Source organism: Primulina eburnea, chromosome 15 (assembly GCF_022965805.1).
Source record: "Primulina eburnea isolate SZY01 chromosome 15, ASM2296580v1, whole genome shotgun sequence".
NCBI classification, from domain to species: domain Eukaryota; kingdom Viridiplantae; phylum Streptophyta; class Magnoliopsida; order Lamiales; family Gesneriaceae; genus Primulina; species Primulina eburnea.
Window position 1 is genome coordinate 3,307,601 of NC_133115.1, and position 18,053 is coordinate 3,325,653.

Below are 18,053 nucleotides of genomic sequence, written 5' to 3' on the forward strand. Positions count from 1 at the left end.
AACAATTCATTGTTAAATCAAGTATGTCGATGCAATAATAACTACGGGGTGGTTGAATTTCTTCCCTATGTTGATTTGAAAATTAATGGTATAATCATTAGGAAAGATTGTTGAAAATAAATAATTGCAAATATTGGCAGAACTAATCAAAATAGCATGTATGTAATAACTGAAATGTTTTGTTACGATATAGGGATGATTCTATGAGAGTATGTGAAATGGTGTGAGATGTTCGTGTGACTTCATTGTATGTTGATGTCAACGACGACATGGTTATACGAGGGTGAAATAATGTTACAATCATGATTTTGAAATATTAATTTTTTATTTCATTAAATATATGAATATTTAGATATAAAATAAAATTGAATTTAACTTTTAAACTTAAAATTACATATAATTAAAATTTAAAACCTTACATGTAATTTTAAAAAATATAATTTAAAAAAATAAAACTGAATATAAAAAAAAACACATAATTAAGAGAAAATATGTAATTAGTTATTCATTTTTATGTAAACTCCAAGTATGTTCAATTAAATCTTTTTCGATGTAGATGAGACTATTAGCGAAGTAATTTTTATATAATCTCTCAGTCCCAACAAGTATTTATGTAAACTCCAGGTATGTTTGATTAAGTTTTTTTGAAGCATGTTATGAAAATTTCTGCTCAAAAAATGTATCATACACCATCCTCCTGCAAAATGTTTTCAAACATTCCAACAATATCATGCACATATTCTCATGTAGTCGTCAACAACACTGCCTGCTACATCAAGTGCAAGCAATTGAACCACAACCTTAACCTTATGAAACAATGACAACCTAAGCAGACTGATGCAAAAAAAAACAGTGTAATGCTCTAAAAATCTATAGTTTGGTTGCCGTCTTGTTGTAAATAAAAATCGATCAATCATGTGACCGGAAATTTTATCATCTAATGAGGTGATGAAGAAGAAGAAATATAAGATATTAGAAGCAAATTGTTGGTGAAATTTTGTTAATTGTTGGTGAAATTGAATTGTTTTTAGAATGAAAGTGGAAGTAAGTTGATGTTTTGAAACTATAATGAAGTGAATTTATATGAGATTGAAGAATATAGCCGTTTCTAGCCGTTGGAGATTTCTATGCAATTTTTTTTTTCATTTTTTCAATTTTTTATTATAAAAGGCTAAGATGATTTTATTTTAAAAATAATTATTATAATTTCAATAATTTAAAATGTTTGGATTAATTTGATCGTTGGATTAAATCAATTTTTTTTAAAAAAATAAAATGTTGTGAGTGAGCTTTTATAATAAATTAATAAATATGGGATTCATAAGTTAACTATAAGGATATGTTCGGTAATTTGATGGGATTAATTATCAACATAATTCAATTTTATCAAATATTTGGTTGAAAATTTATTTATCATTTTTATTTTATCTCATCTCAATCACATAATTAATTATTTATTTTGTATGAATCAAATCTTAATTCAAAGATAATCTTACATATATTTATTAATTAATAATAAAAAATAAAATTCATAATTTATCATATCATCTCAAATTTAATACATGAAATTAAATTATCTATTATTTATTTATCATTAATTATTCCATCTCTCGTTCAAACATTTTTTTTTAATCACATCCAATCCTATCCACCTTATTATATTTTCCTCTGTTCCTGGTCAGCCGGCAATGGATTTGACTTTGCCGTGACTCCCGTCAATCACTTGATCTCCTCGCACTGCGATTTATTTCATCATATCCATATGTTATTATCTCTATGATATGGTGGATGACCAAGATTTGCACATGCATATATAGGACCCACTTTTTTTTTGAAAATTGTATGTGTGACAAGATCTTACCCGTTGAAATGAAGTGAATATAGTGCCCACATAAATAGAATCTCATCTACCTCGCTCTACTAAGGATTGGTTGGACATGAATTTTAACAACTTATCATATTTTTGGATATTTACAACAAAAAATTATTATTTTAAACATAAAAATAATAATTTTTTTTTGTGTTGGACTCAAATAAAATATACATCTCACAAAATTGAACAACGATACAGTCTCACACGACTTTTTGTGCTGTCATATTTGTGCATGGGATGCGTCTCATTATCACATTTTCATATAAATTTTTGTGTAGTTATCATAATCATTGTACGCGGTTTTGCTTTAAAATTAAATTATACGTCAATAATTGAAGATTTTGTCCAAGCTGCAATTATGAGAGAGCTGCCAATGGTTTGAAAATGATGAATGGATGAAATTACATAAATGCCATCATTGGTGAATAGTTTTATCATACATTCAAATCTCATTTCTGTTTTAATTATTGTGGTTTTCCCATTATTTACGCCATGAAAATATGTACAACGGGAGAGCCTTCGGAATTTTGAATATTTGATAATGCCGCAATTATTTATTTCCTGTGTATAATTAGTAAATAGGTCGTGTGTGCAACAATTATCTGTACTATATATAAAGGTTGAACATACTAAATACAAAAATAGATACCAACTTTCTATTCCAACTTTGCTCTTATGTGATATAACTTTTGTTTTTTGCCTAAATTTCAACAAATCGTTATTATAAAAAAGATTATACACACATGTACGCGAGTGCAAGAGTAACTAGTTGTAAGAAAATTCGAAGGTGGAATTAAACCCAAAATATATCTCTTTATAACTTTTCCACTTAGGCTACGTTTGGTTGGAATGATAGGATAAACCAATGATTAGTATGTAAATGATAAAGAAAATGATTGTGGTAGGATTGTAATATATGGTGTAAAATAATATTATGTTTGGTAATAATTTTAAGTGTAGGATAAATTTGAATTTTTTGATGAAAAGACAAAATTGCCCTTCCCCTTCACGGCGGCGGCGACGACAACAGTGGCAGCGGCGGCGGAAATGGTCGGCCGGAAACGGCTGACGAGGCGGAGGCCGGAAACGGCCGGCCGGAGAAATCGGCCGGTGCCAGCACTCTGCCGGCGGTCGGCGGTCCGTCGCTCTACGCCGGCGCTCTGCCGGCGGTCGGCGGTCCGTCGGCCGGTGGCGGCGATCGGTGGCGAGAAGTAGTGGTGAGTTTGAATATAAGAGAAGGGTAAAATTAGAAAAATAGGAGGTATTAAGAGTTGGATAAATAATCCTAAGGGATGAGGAGGTATTATTTTAACCCAACTAATATAACCTAATCATTCATAGGAGGGATTGACCTGGTTAAATAATCATGTGTACCAAACAAGGGATAAGGTGGGTAAAAAAAAATAAACCCACCTTATCCCTCAAACCAAACACTACCTAAGTATTACTCAATTATCTCTGCCAAAAAAATAAAAGTTTAGAGTATTAATTGCTTTATCATTTTAGCCTATGTCTAACTAATATTAGTCTATGATTTAGTGATGGAGTGACATAAATTTCTTTTAATAATAGAAAGATATAGGTCGGTTTTTGGTAATACGGTAAAACAAAAATCTAATGATGGAATCCTAAACACAACATAAAAAGTTCAAGCTAAAACTATGTTAATTCAGTCATAGAATTTAATGAAACGAGAAAATATATATATATATATATATATATATATATATATATATAATATAATATTGGAAATAATTGCATGTGGAAATAATTTGGCATGCAACCGAAACATGGAATAAAATGGGAAAAAAAAATAAGGAAAAAGGAAATTAACTAGAAATAATAATGTTAGTATTAAAAGTAATAAAATTGGCTGTCCTGTATTATTGCGGAAACGTGGGCCCCACTAGATGTTCGTTCCTCTAACGAAACGTTCAGTTTACCGAGATCTGGTTCCAATCTTCAACACAATTACCAAAATTCGTATACTCAAATGGGTCGTTAGACAAAGAATGGAAGAGTCCAATTTCTTATCTTTTGTATTTTTCTTGATTTTTTTAAGTTCAGGTGTGAACTGAGACTTCGATAGACTGTATCTGTTGGGAGGGTGAAGCAATTGTATGAGATCTGAGCAGATACAGTTTCAGGTGACTTTCTGCTTTTATTTTCTTGAGATTTTAATAAAGCAAGGTTCTTGGTGTAAAATTTGCGAATCCCATGATTTTCCAAGAATTTTGAGCTTTTTTTTTCTCCTGGAAAATTCATCTGTCTGGCTTTGGGGCGTCGCATATTGAATGCTTGTTTGTTTTATAAAGAACTGTCATTTGTTTGTTTTTTTTTGGTTATTTGGATTGCTTATCAAGGTTTTTGTGCTCTTGCATGTATAATCTTGAGTCTTGACCCTTGGGAGAGATGAAATCTTGGTAATAAATTGTTTTTTTTGTTCACAGAAGAGACAGATTGAGGAATAATAAGTGAAGATGGGCAAGACAAAAGGTTGGTTTTTGTCGGTGAAAAAGGCCCTCAGCTCAGATAGTGAGGAGAAGAAAGCTAAGGTGCGCAAAGCAGATTGGATTCAATGTATTGTGATAAAGCTTTGATGATTGGTTGTTTTCATTACTTCTGTTCTGGTTTCTGTATTCAGAGTGCAAATAAGTCAAAACGAAAATGGTTCGGGAAAGAAAAGACATTGACATCTAGTTTTCCGATCCCCGAGACTGTTGAAGCATCTTATCCTCACCCTCTTCCACCATTGGAAGATGAGAAGCCAACAGAGGTAGAGAATGAGTTAAACAATGCTTATACTGTCTCGGTTGATACAGATGTTGAAGATGTAGCAGCTGAAGAGGTTGTCCAGCCCCAAACAGTGACACGGTTTGCAGGAAAATCCGAGGAGGAAGTGGCAGCTATCAAAGTCCAGACCGCATTCCGTGGTTATCTGGTATGGTAGTTTATGGGATATGGGATATTGACGTGATACGATTATTTTCTAGAGAATAGTTCAAAGTGAAGCTGATTTAGCCTTAAACATAAGGATCAAAAGTGGGTGGTGCCGGCAAGAAGGCTGAAAATGGTTCCATTTTTATATAGAACTTGAGATTAATTTATCCCAAACCTGAAATACGAGCATTTAATATTTTTGTAGTTATATATATGTATATATAACGAGCATTTAATATTTTTGTTAGTACATTTTAACGTGGCAAATTACTCAGCGATACTGACTTCATGCGTTCAAGCATTCGCATGAATCATTTCATCATAGTCGTAGACTGATTATTCTGATTGGCAGATTATATAATTGTGTAATCATCATTTATATTTCATTTCATTTTTTATTTTATCTTATCTTAAAGAATTGTTGTTCATCAGAGTGTAACAATGTTTGCTATGAAATTTTACTGGTCTTTTAATTTTTCAGGCGAGGAGGGCATTGAGAGCTCTAAGAGGTCTTGTAAGACTGAAATCACTTGTTGACGGACCGATTGTGAAACGCCAAACCGCAAACACTCTAAAATGCATGCAAAGTTTATCTCGTGTGCAATCTCAGATTCAAGCAAGGCGGCTCAGAATGTTAGATGAGAATCGAGCACTTCAGAGACAGCTCTTGCAGAAACGTGCTAAGGAACTGGATAGCTTGAGAGTTAGTTCTCTTACTAATGCCAGCATTTTCTTTATAAACAAGTCCGACACTGGTAATCTGAGGAAAAACTAAGTGTAGGAACTTGTACCTGCTACTGTAGCTTCTTTTTATGATTGGTATGATAGTTACAATCATGTGTTATTTCACATTTGCAAGTCGATGCAATTATAGGGAGGTGTCATTGGGAAGTACGATTGTCCTGCTGTCAAACGTGTCACAATGTTCAAAGCTTAGTATCGGAGTGGACTGCTGTATGCTGTAAAATACTTGAGGAGCACTATTATTAGTCAACAAACACTTCTAATGTTCTAAGCTTTCTGTTGTGGATTAATGTTTAGCAAGTTAGCTCGTTGGTTATGGTTTTAATTCTTCTTTCTTGGGTCATGTTCGTAAATTGTTGGTTGTTTTCATCTAAATATAGAATGCATAAGGTTATATATTAAAACAATGGGTCACTGCAAAATCCTGGACATTGAGTAGCTTTATTTATCCATTATTTGGTTATCAACAATTTTTAATTCGTGGCTTCATTTATAGATGGGAGAGGAATGGGATGACAGTTTACAATCTAAAGAGCAAATCGAGGCGAGCTTGCTTCAGAAGTACGGAGCAACAATGAGGCGAGAAAGAGCACTAGCTTATTCATACACTCATCAGGTAAAATTGAGTCGAGTCTTCATGGTATCCAGCGTATACAAGAAAGCACAGCAATGTACATAGAAACGGTTTGAAAATTTACCTTCTCTTGATGTTTAATTGATCATTTTCCATTATCTACATTTAAACTGAAAACAGCAAACTTGGAAGAAATCAGCGAGGTCTTCGAACTTACTTTTCATGGACCCAACTAATCCTCATTGGGGTTGGAGCTGGTTAGAACGATGGATGGCTGATCGGTCGTGGGAGACACGAAGCTCGATGGACAAAGATCTCAATACGGATAATATATCCATCAAAAGTGTTAACCTTGGAAGTGCTGCAGGAGGAGAAATTACGAAATCTTTTGCTCGTCATCAGCTAAATCCTGAAAATCCATCTTCGCCATCCAACAAAAAAACGCCTTCTAGCCGCCAGTCCCCTGCCACGCCCCCTTCCAAGACCATTAAGTCTTCAATATCTGCAAGAAAAGTGAAATCTGCAAGCCCAAAAGTGAGTGCAATAACTCAAGATGATGATTCAAAAAGTACTATAAGTGCACAATCTGAGGGAAACAGGAGGCATAGTATTGCTGGTTCAACTGTTAGGGACGACGAGAGCTTGGCGAGTTCCATGTCGGTTCCGAGTTTCATGGCATCCACTAAGTCGGCAAAAGCTAAGTCGAAGCTCCCAAGCCCATTAGGAATCAACAATGGCAACACACCTGAAAAGGGTTCAGCCGGAACCGCCATGAAACGGCTTTCTTATCCACCTTCGCCTGCCAGAACAGGGAGGCAGTCAGGGCCCTCGCAAATCGACACTAGCTCCATTAATGACAGTAATGTAGATGGAGCTATCAATTAATTCAACCACATCTTACGAGAATGCACCATTGAATAAAAGTAAGAGTAACCAGATCCATTTCACATGTGAAGTTCCATACAATTATTTATTTATTTCATTGCTTTGTGGGCTTGGTTTGGTGTTGATTTTATTCTTCAGTCTTGCTACACACATTTGTTACATATAAATTTTTTCGGCTTCCTTCTGTTACTGTTTTCATGATTGTTACACTGATAAACAATCCCAGAGGACACAAATTTATTGTTGCAAGTGCGGCGAAATAGTCGAAAATCGAACTAACAGAACCGGAATGTGTTTACATAGAAATCCTTGTACGAGCTAATTTTTCTTAAGTTCTTTATTTCATTTTTTTACAATTAACTACTTTGGTAAACAAAAATTTTGTTTTGATTCCATGGATGACTCTCATTTTCTCAAGGATTGATGACTTATGGAAGCTATCATATTTTAATAAGTTCAAAAGAATAAATGAAATTCAATTGACATGCTACCAAGTTTTCAGTGGGGGCGTAGTTATATATGAGTATGTCTCTTGTGAGACGGTCTGACAAATCTTTATCTGTGAGATTGGTCAACCTACGATATTCACAATAAAAAGTAATACTTTTAGCATAAAAAATAATAATGGCAACTTTTTACAAAATTTTGAATTTTTAATGATATATTAGATATTTTAAAATAAATAAAATAAAATAATAAAATGTTTTTTTATGGAATGATGAACATTTCTTTTTTATTGGAATGAATTTTAAGATACAGAGATCATAAATAATTTTGAGTTATTAAAATTTACAGATAATTAATGCGTTTAATTGTATATTCATACTCTAAACTAACAGTAGTAAATTATAAATAACACATCAAAACCAAAATCAATCTAACTCATTAAAATTGTTGTATTTTTCTTGTGAGACGGTCTCATTGATTTTTCGTGAGATGGTTCATCTCGATTCATTTTTAAAGTAAAAAGTAATGTAAATTGGATCAAATTGAAGATTTATCTCACAAAATTAATCAGTGAGACTGCCCCACGTAATATTTTACGTTAAAATCGATTCTTTCGGTTTATCAAATATCGGGTTAGACCTATGCAAACACAAATATCTATGTAGCAACTACTCTGTATTCCTTATTATTCATATTATCAAAATTATATTATTCTTAATTTATTCCTCGATAATTATCGTATTATACTTTATCTATTTCTATGTGTATAAATTAATAAGAGAATTTTTCGAAATTAAAGTTTTATATTAATAATTACAAAAACGTAAAGATTTTAAATAGTTTTGTAAAAATATTCTGAAATTTTTAAAAAATAATTTTTAAAAGATTTTCCAAACAGCCGGAGCCGTCGACCCCGCTTTGTATAATTAATTAATTAATGTTTCGATAATATTTCCAATCACAGAAGGATCGTTCCTCCTGAGTTCGAAACCCTAATTTTTGTTTAAATTGGGGCCACACGGCAGCGTATCTGAACTCCGGAAGAGGATATCACACAGCGTTGAACCTTTATTACTGAGTCGTCTTCAAGTAAAAATGGTGAGTTTGCCGTTGAAATTCTTTATTTCATCATAATTTACATCTAAAATTTGAGGAAAATCGATGTGATTGTGTCCATGCATGCCGCCGCCCATTTACTATTTTTTCGCTACTGAATCGATATATTTTTGTTTAAGGATTGTGAATGAAAGAACAGGATATTGAGAAGCATTCTGCGTTTTTCCGTTCTCCATTTCATGAATCAAGTGCTAGTTTTGTTTTATTTTTCTAATTGCGTACTTGATTTGTAGGTTTTTAGAAGTTACAAGTGGGTAAGTCTAAAAAAATCCGTGTGCAACCCATATTTGATGTAGAATCTTGGTTGGTTCTTGATTTGTATTTGAGTGATGCATGCAACATGCTCCTATTGATGTTTGTTTGTTTGTAAATAAGGCATGTAAAAATGAGTATATGCATTATGAATCGATGAGAATAAGTTATACAATTATACTTACCATTTTCTTTTGTCTGATACCATGGAATGAGGCTATTGATACAATGCTTGTGGGAGTAAATCTTTTAATCTCTAAGAAATCTGGATGATGAGTAACTGCCTATTTATGTTAGGATGAGAAAAGCCAGCCGTTAATAACGGAATTTTAATTTGGTTTCTCCAGTTTAAATATGCACGGTCTTTCCACATCTTTTACTTTCTTGAAATTTTAATTTCTTATTCAAATGAACTCCAGTTATCTTGTTTTCGCCTCACTCATTAGCATCAAAGTGGGCGAGTAATCCTCCATTAATTTGCTCATCATTCTTAGTCAGGATCACATCACTCTGCTTTACCTCCTGCATCATCAATGGCTTGACTTTATCACTTGTAAATACTAATAGATAGGTTATCTATAGCGATTACTTTTATTGGTGTTTGAAGTAATAATTACACACATTGTAAAAAATTGAAATCTGATATTCGCAGCAGACTTCACCCTTAATTGTAGGAATAGCCATCGCTGCTACTGCTTATGCTGGTAGATATGGAATTCAAGCCTGGCAAGCATTCAAGGCAAGGCCACCAACTGTTAGAATGCGAAAATTTTATGAAGGAGGTTTCCAATCAAAAATGACTAGGAGGGAAGCAGCTCTTATTTTAGGAGTTAGGTAATTCAAAACCTTCATTGATATTGCGACTTCAATTTCATAAGTATGTTAAGTTTGGCAATTAACTCTGACCCAATTAGATTTCTATTTTATATTCTTTTATGTTACTATATGCCTTATCTCAAGTTGGTTAATAATTGATGGGCTTTTTTTATTGTTGGTTTTAAAGCCTTTGATTCATCTTTGACCTTTTATTCGCACTGGGTTCAATGTAATATGAATATATCAACCACTGTCCAATATTAACACGATAATGTGTGATTTTTTTTCCATTTTTAACATCAGTTTAACTCTGTTCAGGGAAAGCACTCCAGCGGATAAGGTTAAGGAAGCGCACAGACGGGTGATGGTAGCAAACCATCCTGATGCAGGTGGGAGCCATTATCTTGCTTCTAAAGTTAACGAAGCTAAAGACGTTATTCTTGGAAAGAGCAGGAACAGCGATTCTGCTTTCTAAAATCGGCCAAGATTTTTGCCAATTATTTTGAGTTTTGAAAACGGGCATGAGCGACTAAAAAGCTAATCACCCCCTATCGATGATCCAATAACATCTTCTCCAGCATGTAGTGGTAATACTTTACTTTCAAGGAGCATAGTGTACTGGATTTGTGTTATCGAAAACATGTAAGAATCATATTGTTTTTTTAATTGGATTTCTTGAGGAGTAACTCCACATTAGTGTTAGAAGATGGTTTTTTACCACCCAAGTTGAGGCTCTCTATGAAGTATACAGGTAAGAACGTTCATTCACGGGTCGAAAAATGGGAGAAATTACGATTTAAATAGATTGCAATGAAAATTGTTCAGTTATTAGAGCAGTAGCCTACAATCGCCAAGCCAAACCTTCTTTTCATCATTTACTACTCCTACATTTCACCACTTTCTTTTTCTCAGTGACTTTGGCCAAACTTTGTTCTTGAGCTGGAGTATAATCTTGGGATGCAAAATGATCAAAATTTCCTTCAAATTCTTCGTTTGTAAAGAGGGACATCTGGTCATAAATCTGCAATTAGCTCCAAAATTAGTATACGAGCACTTTACTAGAAGAATTATATAGTATCATAAACTAGTGAAAATAAATTTGTTTCCTGCTAGTATCATAACTTATCGGACTTCAGTATCATTTATTAGCACTTCAACACATAATTTGTGCAATTGACACACTATATAATGTAAGTAGTTATAGGAAGTTGAGTCTTTTACATATCTAATCTTATTAGTTATTAAGATGTAGATACACAAATGCTACTCGCATATTCTTATTCCCTCTCGAGCATGAATTTTTTAGCAGCATTGAATCTGGAAATTTGAAATAATTTTTGCTTGAACGAGAGCTAGAATTCTAATGAGTTTTGTTTGGTATGAACTTAATTGTCAAGTTTTATAATGTAGAAGCTTGAGGTTTTAAGTTCTTTTTTAAATATTTTAATAAATGTGCGCGCGCGCACACAAATTTAGATTGAGTTTGAAATTTTTGAATATAAGTTAAATATTATTGTGGTTGATTTGAAAAGTTCATGTGCCATTTGAATTCCTTTGCTCCTTCAAGTAAAGATGATTTAGTCTCTTACTTAGTGAGGAACTGAGGATTGGTAAATATAAAAACAAAAACCGAGAAACATGCTACAAACCTTGCAGAAACCATAATGAGATGAAGGATCCATCAAATCTTCAACATGCCAACTGGGTAAAGTATCCATTAAATGATCTGTCATGCTTGCTGCTTTGCTAGAGTCATTGTCATCTCCCCAAGGATTTGATGATGATTCTGAGCAATCGGTCATCAGATTTTGCTGGAATTTAGTTTTACTTGTAATGGAATTCTTCATTTTTGTTTCTGATCCTGATTCACTGGATGAGGCTTGCACATTAAATGAAGCAGCAGCTGCAGAAAGCTTAACCCCGGTAAGTAGAAATCTACTGTGCTTCTTTGTGTGTTCATTGGCTCTGTGTATTGAACTATCACACTCTTTGCAAAGCAATGCTCTGTCTTCTTGACAGAAGAATAGTGCTCTCTTTTCCTGTGAAAACCAACCAAGAAAATATGGGAAGATATTAACTAGCTTGTTTATTTTTGTGATATTTACATTTTAGTCTCTAAAATTTGTCATTTAGGTTTATTTCGTCCATGTTAATGGTTTATAGATTTGGTTCTCAACTTATAAAAGAAACTAGATCTAGTTTTTTCATGGGTACTGTCTATTGTCATATGCTTCACATGTGCCACCTTATTTTCCCTGAAATTGAACCTTTGAGTTTTATTTTTGCTCTAATTTTACCCCAAAACCATAACTGGACTGCTGTTGCCCAAGAAAAGAGATATTCTCCCAAATTATTTCCAATTTCCAAAATTTGTTTGTTGAACCAATACAGACGTGATAGTAAGCAAATTCAGGAGGAATATATTTCTGATTTGGGAGAACATCCTCTCTTTCTCTGGCAAATGATTAGTGTGGGAATGATTCTCGATGAAAAATCATGCTATCAGATTAATTGTGTTTTCAAAAGTCAAGAGACTGAAACTATTATTTGCTAAGCATGCTAACCAAAACCAGTTAATGGTAAACAGTAGAGGCTAACCATGTAATTATCATTTATTTTCTCCTGTGTTGAAGCTTTTAGATGAAATGATGGACATTATTAAGTATGAAACATGTGCACGTTTGTTACCTGGCATATGTCACATAATGGCGAGTCTTGAAACTGAGAATGGAGAAGAGAGAACCGAGGGTGTTTTTCGGCTAGTTTGTTGGCTCTGTGGACTCGAATATCACAGTTTTGACACATGGCAGCCTCATCTGCAGGGCAAAAAGTAGAGGCTTCTTCTTTCCAGCAAACATCACATAGAATCTTCATTGTTTTCCACCGTCTGTTTTTTGGTTTGTGAAGAATATCTTGGGTACATTGTGGTGTATTGTAAAGAGATATAAAGAGATGGTTGGTCGAACTTTTATGGGGGCATATGGGTTGGAAAAGCACAGCTAAGAGATATTAACAACCACTGTTCATTGAATACAAGAAAGAAAGTTCTTGAAAAAGCTCATGCAAATTGGGTATATTTCCTACTTGGGTGGGTATAAGAGTGGACCTGTCCAGAAGATACAGTCAGCTTCTCTGTTAATAACTACGATTCCAACAAAATCTTGAGTGATACCATTTGTTATGAGAGCATATGGAGTTTGCCATTGAGTTCAATAAATAATTTTGATTTGGCGGACCATCCTAGGCGTTTTCCGTAGATATCAGGACCTTATTTTCGATCAAAACGTGAGATGGGTTTTTAGCCGTATCATCAACATTTATAGGGTTAAAGACGGGCAAATGAATCAGCATCGATAGCAAATTATATTCATCTTCGATCCTGTGATAGTTTTGGAGCAAGAAGATCAAGTAGGGTGATGTAGAATGTAGGGGGGGAGGCTACATATTTGATATTAATGACAAAAGCCTTTCATTCTTAATGTAGGTTTGTTTGGCAGTGGAATGGGATGGGAGGAGTATGGCTGTACAGGATTGGATTTGGATGCCCTTCTTTTTTGTTCATTTATTGCATTGGCTAACGTACATGCACCCTGTACATTGTATGTATGGGGCTCGCAAATAATTTACTTGGTCGTGCCGATGAAATTTAATTTGAGGTAGGCGATTCAATTAATTTATTTATAAGAACTTTAATTTAGAAAGCTATGCATGAAATCACTCTGTTATTAGTTCAGACTAGTAGTTAACCCGTGCGATGCACGGGATGATATTATTAGAAAGTAGTGAAAAATGAATAGATATTTAAAATTTTAAAAATAATACAATTATAAAAAATAAAAATAAAAACTATTATTTCACTAATGTTACAAATTTTCTTATATACAACGCATGTCGATTAATTTTTTTGGATAATAATCACTATCATATATCAAAATTTTAGATCGTGTTAGCCTAAGGCAATAACATGATGTTTATCATGTTTAGTGTATTGATGTCGGCCATCAACCACAATACATATTTAATTATTTACTTTTCGAGAGGTTATATATTATTATTTTTTAAAAAAGTAATAAGAAAATATTTTTAAATCACATTCAATAAAATTAATAAAAAATACTTTTTTAAAAATTCAGTAATTTCGTCTAAATCCACATTCACAAACAATTTTGTGACATGACACGTGTTTGACACATTTGAATGATAACAATAATTTTTTCATCAATATCTTTATCCAAATGTGTTGTGATTTAATTTACAAAATCTCTTCGTAATATACGCAACAACCTATTACTCCGAAAGAAAAATGAAACATTTTATCATAAGTAGATTATGTATAAATCAAAAAGGTTATTTTATTAACATTTACTATGTGTATTCCAAAATAATGTCAACAAATTTTAAAAGGTGTCTTCTAATAAGATGTTTGCTTTCTTTAGAATTGGTTTAATCATTTCCATTACGGGACATTATACTATCATGTATCCGTGAACTTTGTAATATAAAAGAAAAATTATCTCATCGGTAATAAATAATAATTAAAATTTTGTATAAATAGAATAATAATATTTTTTATTTCTTGATCATGAAAGATAGATTTCAAATTCAATGTCTCGTTGTTTTCATATGTAGATATTTCATAACAACGAACAAATCTAAATTTAAACGAACATTACATCTTGAAAGGATTCAACTCATATATGGTGCTGAAAAGAAGAGCCATTTCAGTCTTCAGAATTCAATTTTGGAATAGATAAATTTAATAAGATAAATTTTAATAAAATTGGTTTCTAATATAATATACAATATTGCATTATTTATAATTTAAAATTCAAATAAGACATCTCAAGGGATAAAAAAGTATACATTGGATGCTTTTGACAGAATTACAACATACATTAACTCTTTCAAATTATGGAAATCTCGAATTGCATGCATTGAGTGTCAAACATTTCTGATTATTGAGGGTAATATACATGTGTATTGAAAGTAATTTAATGTCCATTTGAAATTCTTTTGAATCTATTTCTTTTAATTTTCTTGTGCTATCTTATTTGAATTTTTAAGAAGACAAATCAAGATATACAATATACATATGATTTTGGAAGAAAACTACAATGCAATAATTCTTTAAAATTAAGGTAATTTCGAAATAATATGTATTTGAGATAAAAAATTTATGATCATTAAATAGTACATTAATGTCCATTGGAATATTTTGTTGTAATGATAATTTTTAACACTCAACCAATTTTATTTTTAGAAAATTTAAATAAACTAATTAAATATAGTATTTATTTTTTAGTAAGTATTTTGAGAAATAAATTACTTAAAATAGCAAAATTTATTTTTGGATGATTTACTTCATAAGTGATACTGAACATTGCAATAATTTTTATTTTAAATTTATTTATATAGTTTTACTTAAACTTATTGATATAATGAATGCAAATTTTTTTTAATATAGTTTACTTTTTCAATATAGTTTAGTTTTAATTTGAGTAAAAAAATAAAAAAATATTTAATACATAAATTACATTTGAATTAATATAAAAATTAATTAAATTCGAAATTGAATTAAATGAAATGCAGACAATAATTGAAGCGGTCATTTATTGCAGTGCACGTACTTCAATATTGATGATAAATCTTTCCTTTTTTAGAAATGATATTTTGGCGGGAAATTACTATTTTTGGCAAAAACTCTCCTTTTATATATATATATATAGATATGAGTTTTTTTTAAAAAAAATATATTATGGGAGAATCTTTGATTGAGTGATAATTTCAAAATTTATTGTATTTATGTTTTCTTTTTCTAAAAATATCTTCACCCCCTCCCCCAAAAAAAGACACTTATAGTTTCAATTTTTACACATTAACAAGCCCAATGGTCTAAAGAGCCCAAATCAAGCATGGTCTTGTTTTTAAATACTTATAAAATGAATTAGCAGTGATATAGAAATAGAATATGAAGTATCATTTGATGAGTTTTGTTCATAATGGGATATCATGTCAAACTAGTAGAAATTCGGCAATGTACTTCAGACATTATCCTATGTAGTATATATATAATTACCCGAGTAGATGCACAACGCATATTCAAGTTACTGAACAATTAACTACTTATTTAGAAGAGTTGAAGAAAACGATGGAGGAATATGTCTTGACGAAGGTGATGTCAACATGGTTCAATTGCGAAGTAAAAATGTATTTTTTACTTTGCTTAAAAACCGAAGTGGTAGGCAATAAGAAACCAAAGTGTTTGACCAGTCCAACAAGTCAAAACTGGTTCAAAATTGGATATATTTTAAAATAAAAATGTCTTTTACTTCATCGATTTTGTAAATTATCGAAGTGAAAGATTACATATTATTTCATATATAACATTAATCGACGAAGTAAATCCATCTTTTACCTCATCAGTTTCATGAATTATCGAAGCAAATGAATAAATATTACTTCACAAGTAATATAGATTGCCGAAGTAAAATATATTTTTTACTTCGTCCGTGATGTCAATTAATGATGCAATTTATATATATGACTTCATAGTTAAACTCAATTGTAGAAGTAGTGTAGTTGTATGACTTCGCAGTTTTGTTATTATGATGAAGTAAAATGTTGCATTCACTTCGGTTTTTTTTTTTTTTTTTGCCAAATAACAAAATAATTAATTTTATGTAACTTCAACAAAGTTTATTTGACGAATTATATTTATTTTATTATTTCATAATTTGTTTTAATATAGAAGTAGTAGATAATGACGCTCAAGTCAGAGACCGAGTATATAAAGAGATAGCATTGTTGAAAAATACAAGATCTGATTTGTGGCTAAATGCCATGGATAGAAGGAAGACCTTTACTTTTTCGACAAATTTTCACAAGTCTAAAGAAGAATTTCATTTGTGTTCTCACCGTAATTGCAATTGCAACATTACATACCTTGAGATACACCAAATAGATGTCAGAACAACATTATTAAATGGTGAATTAGAAGAATATACATACACGAAACAACCCGGATGTTATATTGTTTGAGGTTAAGAAAATTATGCATACTGAATATTTAAGTCACTATATGAGCTTAAGCAAGGACCTATCGATGACATGCAAAATTTAACAAAATAATGTTGTCAAATATTTTAAAATTAACGAGTATGACAGATGTGTTTCTATTAAGGCGCATGAGACTCTTACATAATAGCATGTTTCATATGTTGATGACATGTTTATTATAGGGAGTAACCAAAACATGATCAAGTTAACAAAGAAATATTTACAAATACATGGGCATAACTGATGTTATATTAGGAATTAAAATATCTAGGACTTCAGAAGCAATAGTCCTTTCAATCTCATTATGTTGAGATAATTTTGAAGAAATTTAATGCTTATGACTCTTCTCTGGTAAAAGAAGCATATGGACTTGAGCATCCATTTGGAAGCTTTATTCATCTATTTATTTATAAGTCTTATGTACATCATTAATTTACTCGACTGACATCGTCTATGTGATAAATAAGTTGAGTCACAATTGAAGTGAAGTTCATTGAAGTTTGATTTATTTATTTTAAAAAATGCCTTTTGTTTTATAAATAAAATTAACAATACTATTACCATGTTTTTATTTTATTTTTTCTTTATATAAATGTAATAACTATTTTTTTAAAAAAATTTAATCTTCGCCCATCCTATAAATTGTATATTATTAATCATATCAACACAAAATAATAAATTATAAAGCTCAATATAATATTAAAAAAGCAATTATCAAGCAAAAATTTAGGCATTAACCGTCACAAGTATTGCTTTTTCTATAAACACAGCTCAATTTGTATTTTATTTCAGTACATTTTTACATACAAAAAAAATAATTTAAAATTTGTAAACTTGAATTGATGGTGTAAATGAATCGAATGGAATCGAATATTAGGGAAATTAATGCTCAAATTCGACTCGAATTAAGTATATTCGAGAGCTCGAGCTTATTTTTAAATTTTTTTTTTTTTGCTTTAGTTCGACTTCGAGATCTTCGAATCAAATCGCGAGTTATTCGAACTATTGTTCAGTTGTTCCGATAGTAAAGTTCGATAATGAAGGTTCAAAAGCTCGAAACGTCCTAAAGATCGAAATATATATATATATATATATATATATATATATATATATATATATATATATATATATATTGTTGTGAAAAAGTAAAAATTTATGGTAAAAAGTAAAAATCTCAAACTCTCAAAATTTACCAAACTACACACTTTATAATATTTTCCTCTCTACTCAATTGTGATTTTCTTCACAAATGAGAGATCTATTTATAGGAAATCTTTACACATAATCCAAAAATAAAATACATCATTACCTACATCATCACACACTAATTTTCAATATTCAACACCTATT

The 18,053-nt window shown here is 31.4% G+C and overlaps 3 protein-coding genes across 5 annotated transcripts; 2 read left to right on the forward strand and 1 right to left on the reverse strand.

The window, feature by feature from the left end:
• Window positions 1-3,752: 3,752 nt before the first annotated feature.
• LOC140814164 (protein IQ-DOMAIN 2-like) lies at window positions 3,753-7,221 on the forward strand. Of its 2 annotated transcripts, none has more exons than XM_073173048.1 (6): window positions 3,753-4,020; window positions 4,329-4,428; window positions 4,518-4,814; window positions 5,295-5,516; window positions 6,054-6,173; window positions 6,312-7,221. In XM_073173048.1, the coding sequence occupies exons 2-6, from the start codon at window positions 4,354-4,356 to the stop codon at window positions 7,014-7,016; spliced, it is 1,419 nt and encodes a 472-aa protein (XP_073029149.1). In that variant the 5' UTR covers window positions 3,753-4,020; window positions 4,329-4,353; the 3' UTR covers window positions 7,017-7,221. The 2 variants fall into 2 exon arrangements, with proteins under 2 accessions (XP_073029149.1, XP_073029148.1); XM_073173047.1 differs by having other exon boundaries at window positions 4,324-4,428; window positions 6,312-7,220.
• Window positions 7,222-8,342: 1,121 nt separating this feature from the next.
• On the forward strand, window positions 8,343-10,367 carry LOC140814251 (mitochondrial import inner membrane translocase subunit TIM14-3-like). Of its 2 annotated transcripts, none has more exons than XM_073173169.1 (3): window positions 8,343-8,561; window positions 9,487-9,665; window positions 9,966-10,367. In XM_073173169.1, exons 1-3 carry the CDS (start codon window positions 8,559-8,561, stop codon window positions 10,120-10,122), a joined length of 339 nt encoding a protein of 112 aa, XP_073029270.1. In that variant the 5' UTR covers window positions 8,343-8,558; the 3' UTR covers window positions 10,123-10,367. The 2 variants fall into 2 exon arrangements, with proteins under 2 accessions (XP_073029270.1, XP_073029269.1); XM_073173168.1 differs by having other exon boundaries at window positions 8,405-8,561; window positions 9,484-9,665.
• Window positions 10,368-10,427: 60 nt separating this feature from the next.
• Window positions 10,428-13,343, reverse strand: LOC140814250 (B-box zinc finger protein 21-like). Its single transcript, XM_073173167.1, has 3 exons — window positions 12,336-13,343; window positions 11,297-11,686; window positions 10,428-10,668 (listed from the first exon to the last, which is right to left on the reverse strand). The coding sequence occupies exons 1-3, from the start codon at window positions 12,519-12,521 to the stop codon at window positions 10,519-10,521; spliced, it is 726 nt and encodes a 241-aa protein (XP_073029268.1). The 5' UTR covers window positions 12,522-13,343; the 3' UTR covers window positions 10,428-10,518.
• Between the last annotated feature and the right edge of the window lie 4,710 nt (window positions 13,344-18,053).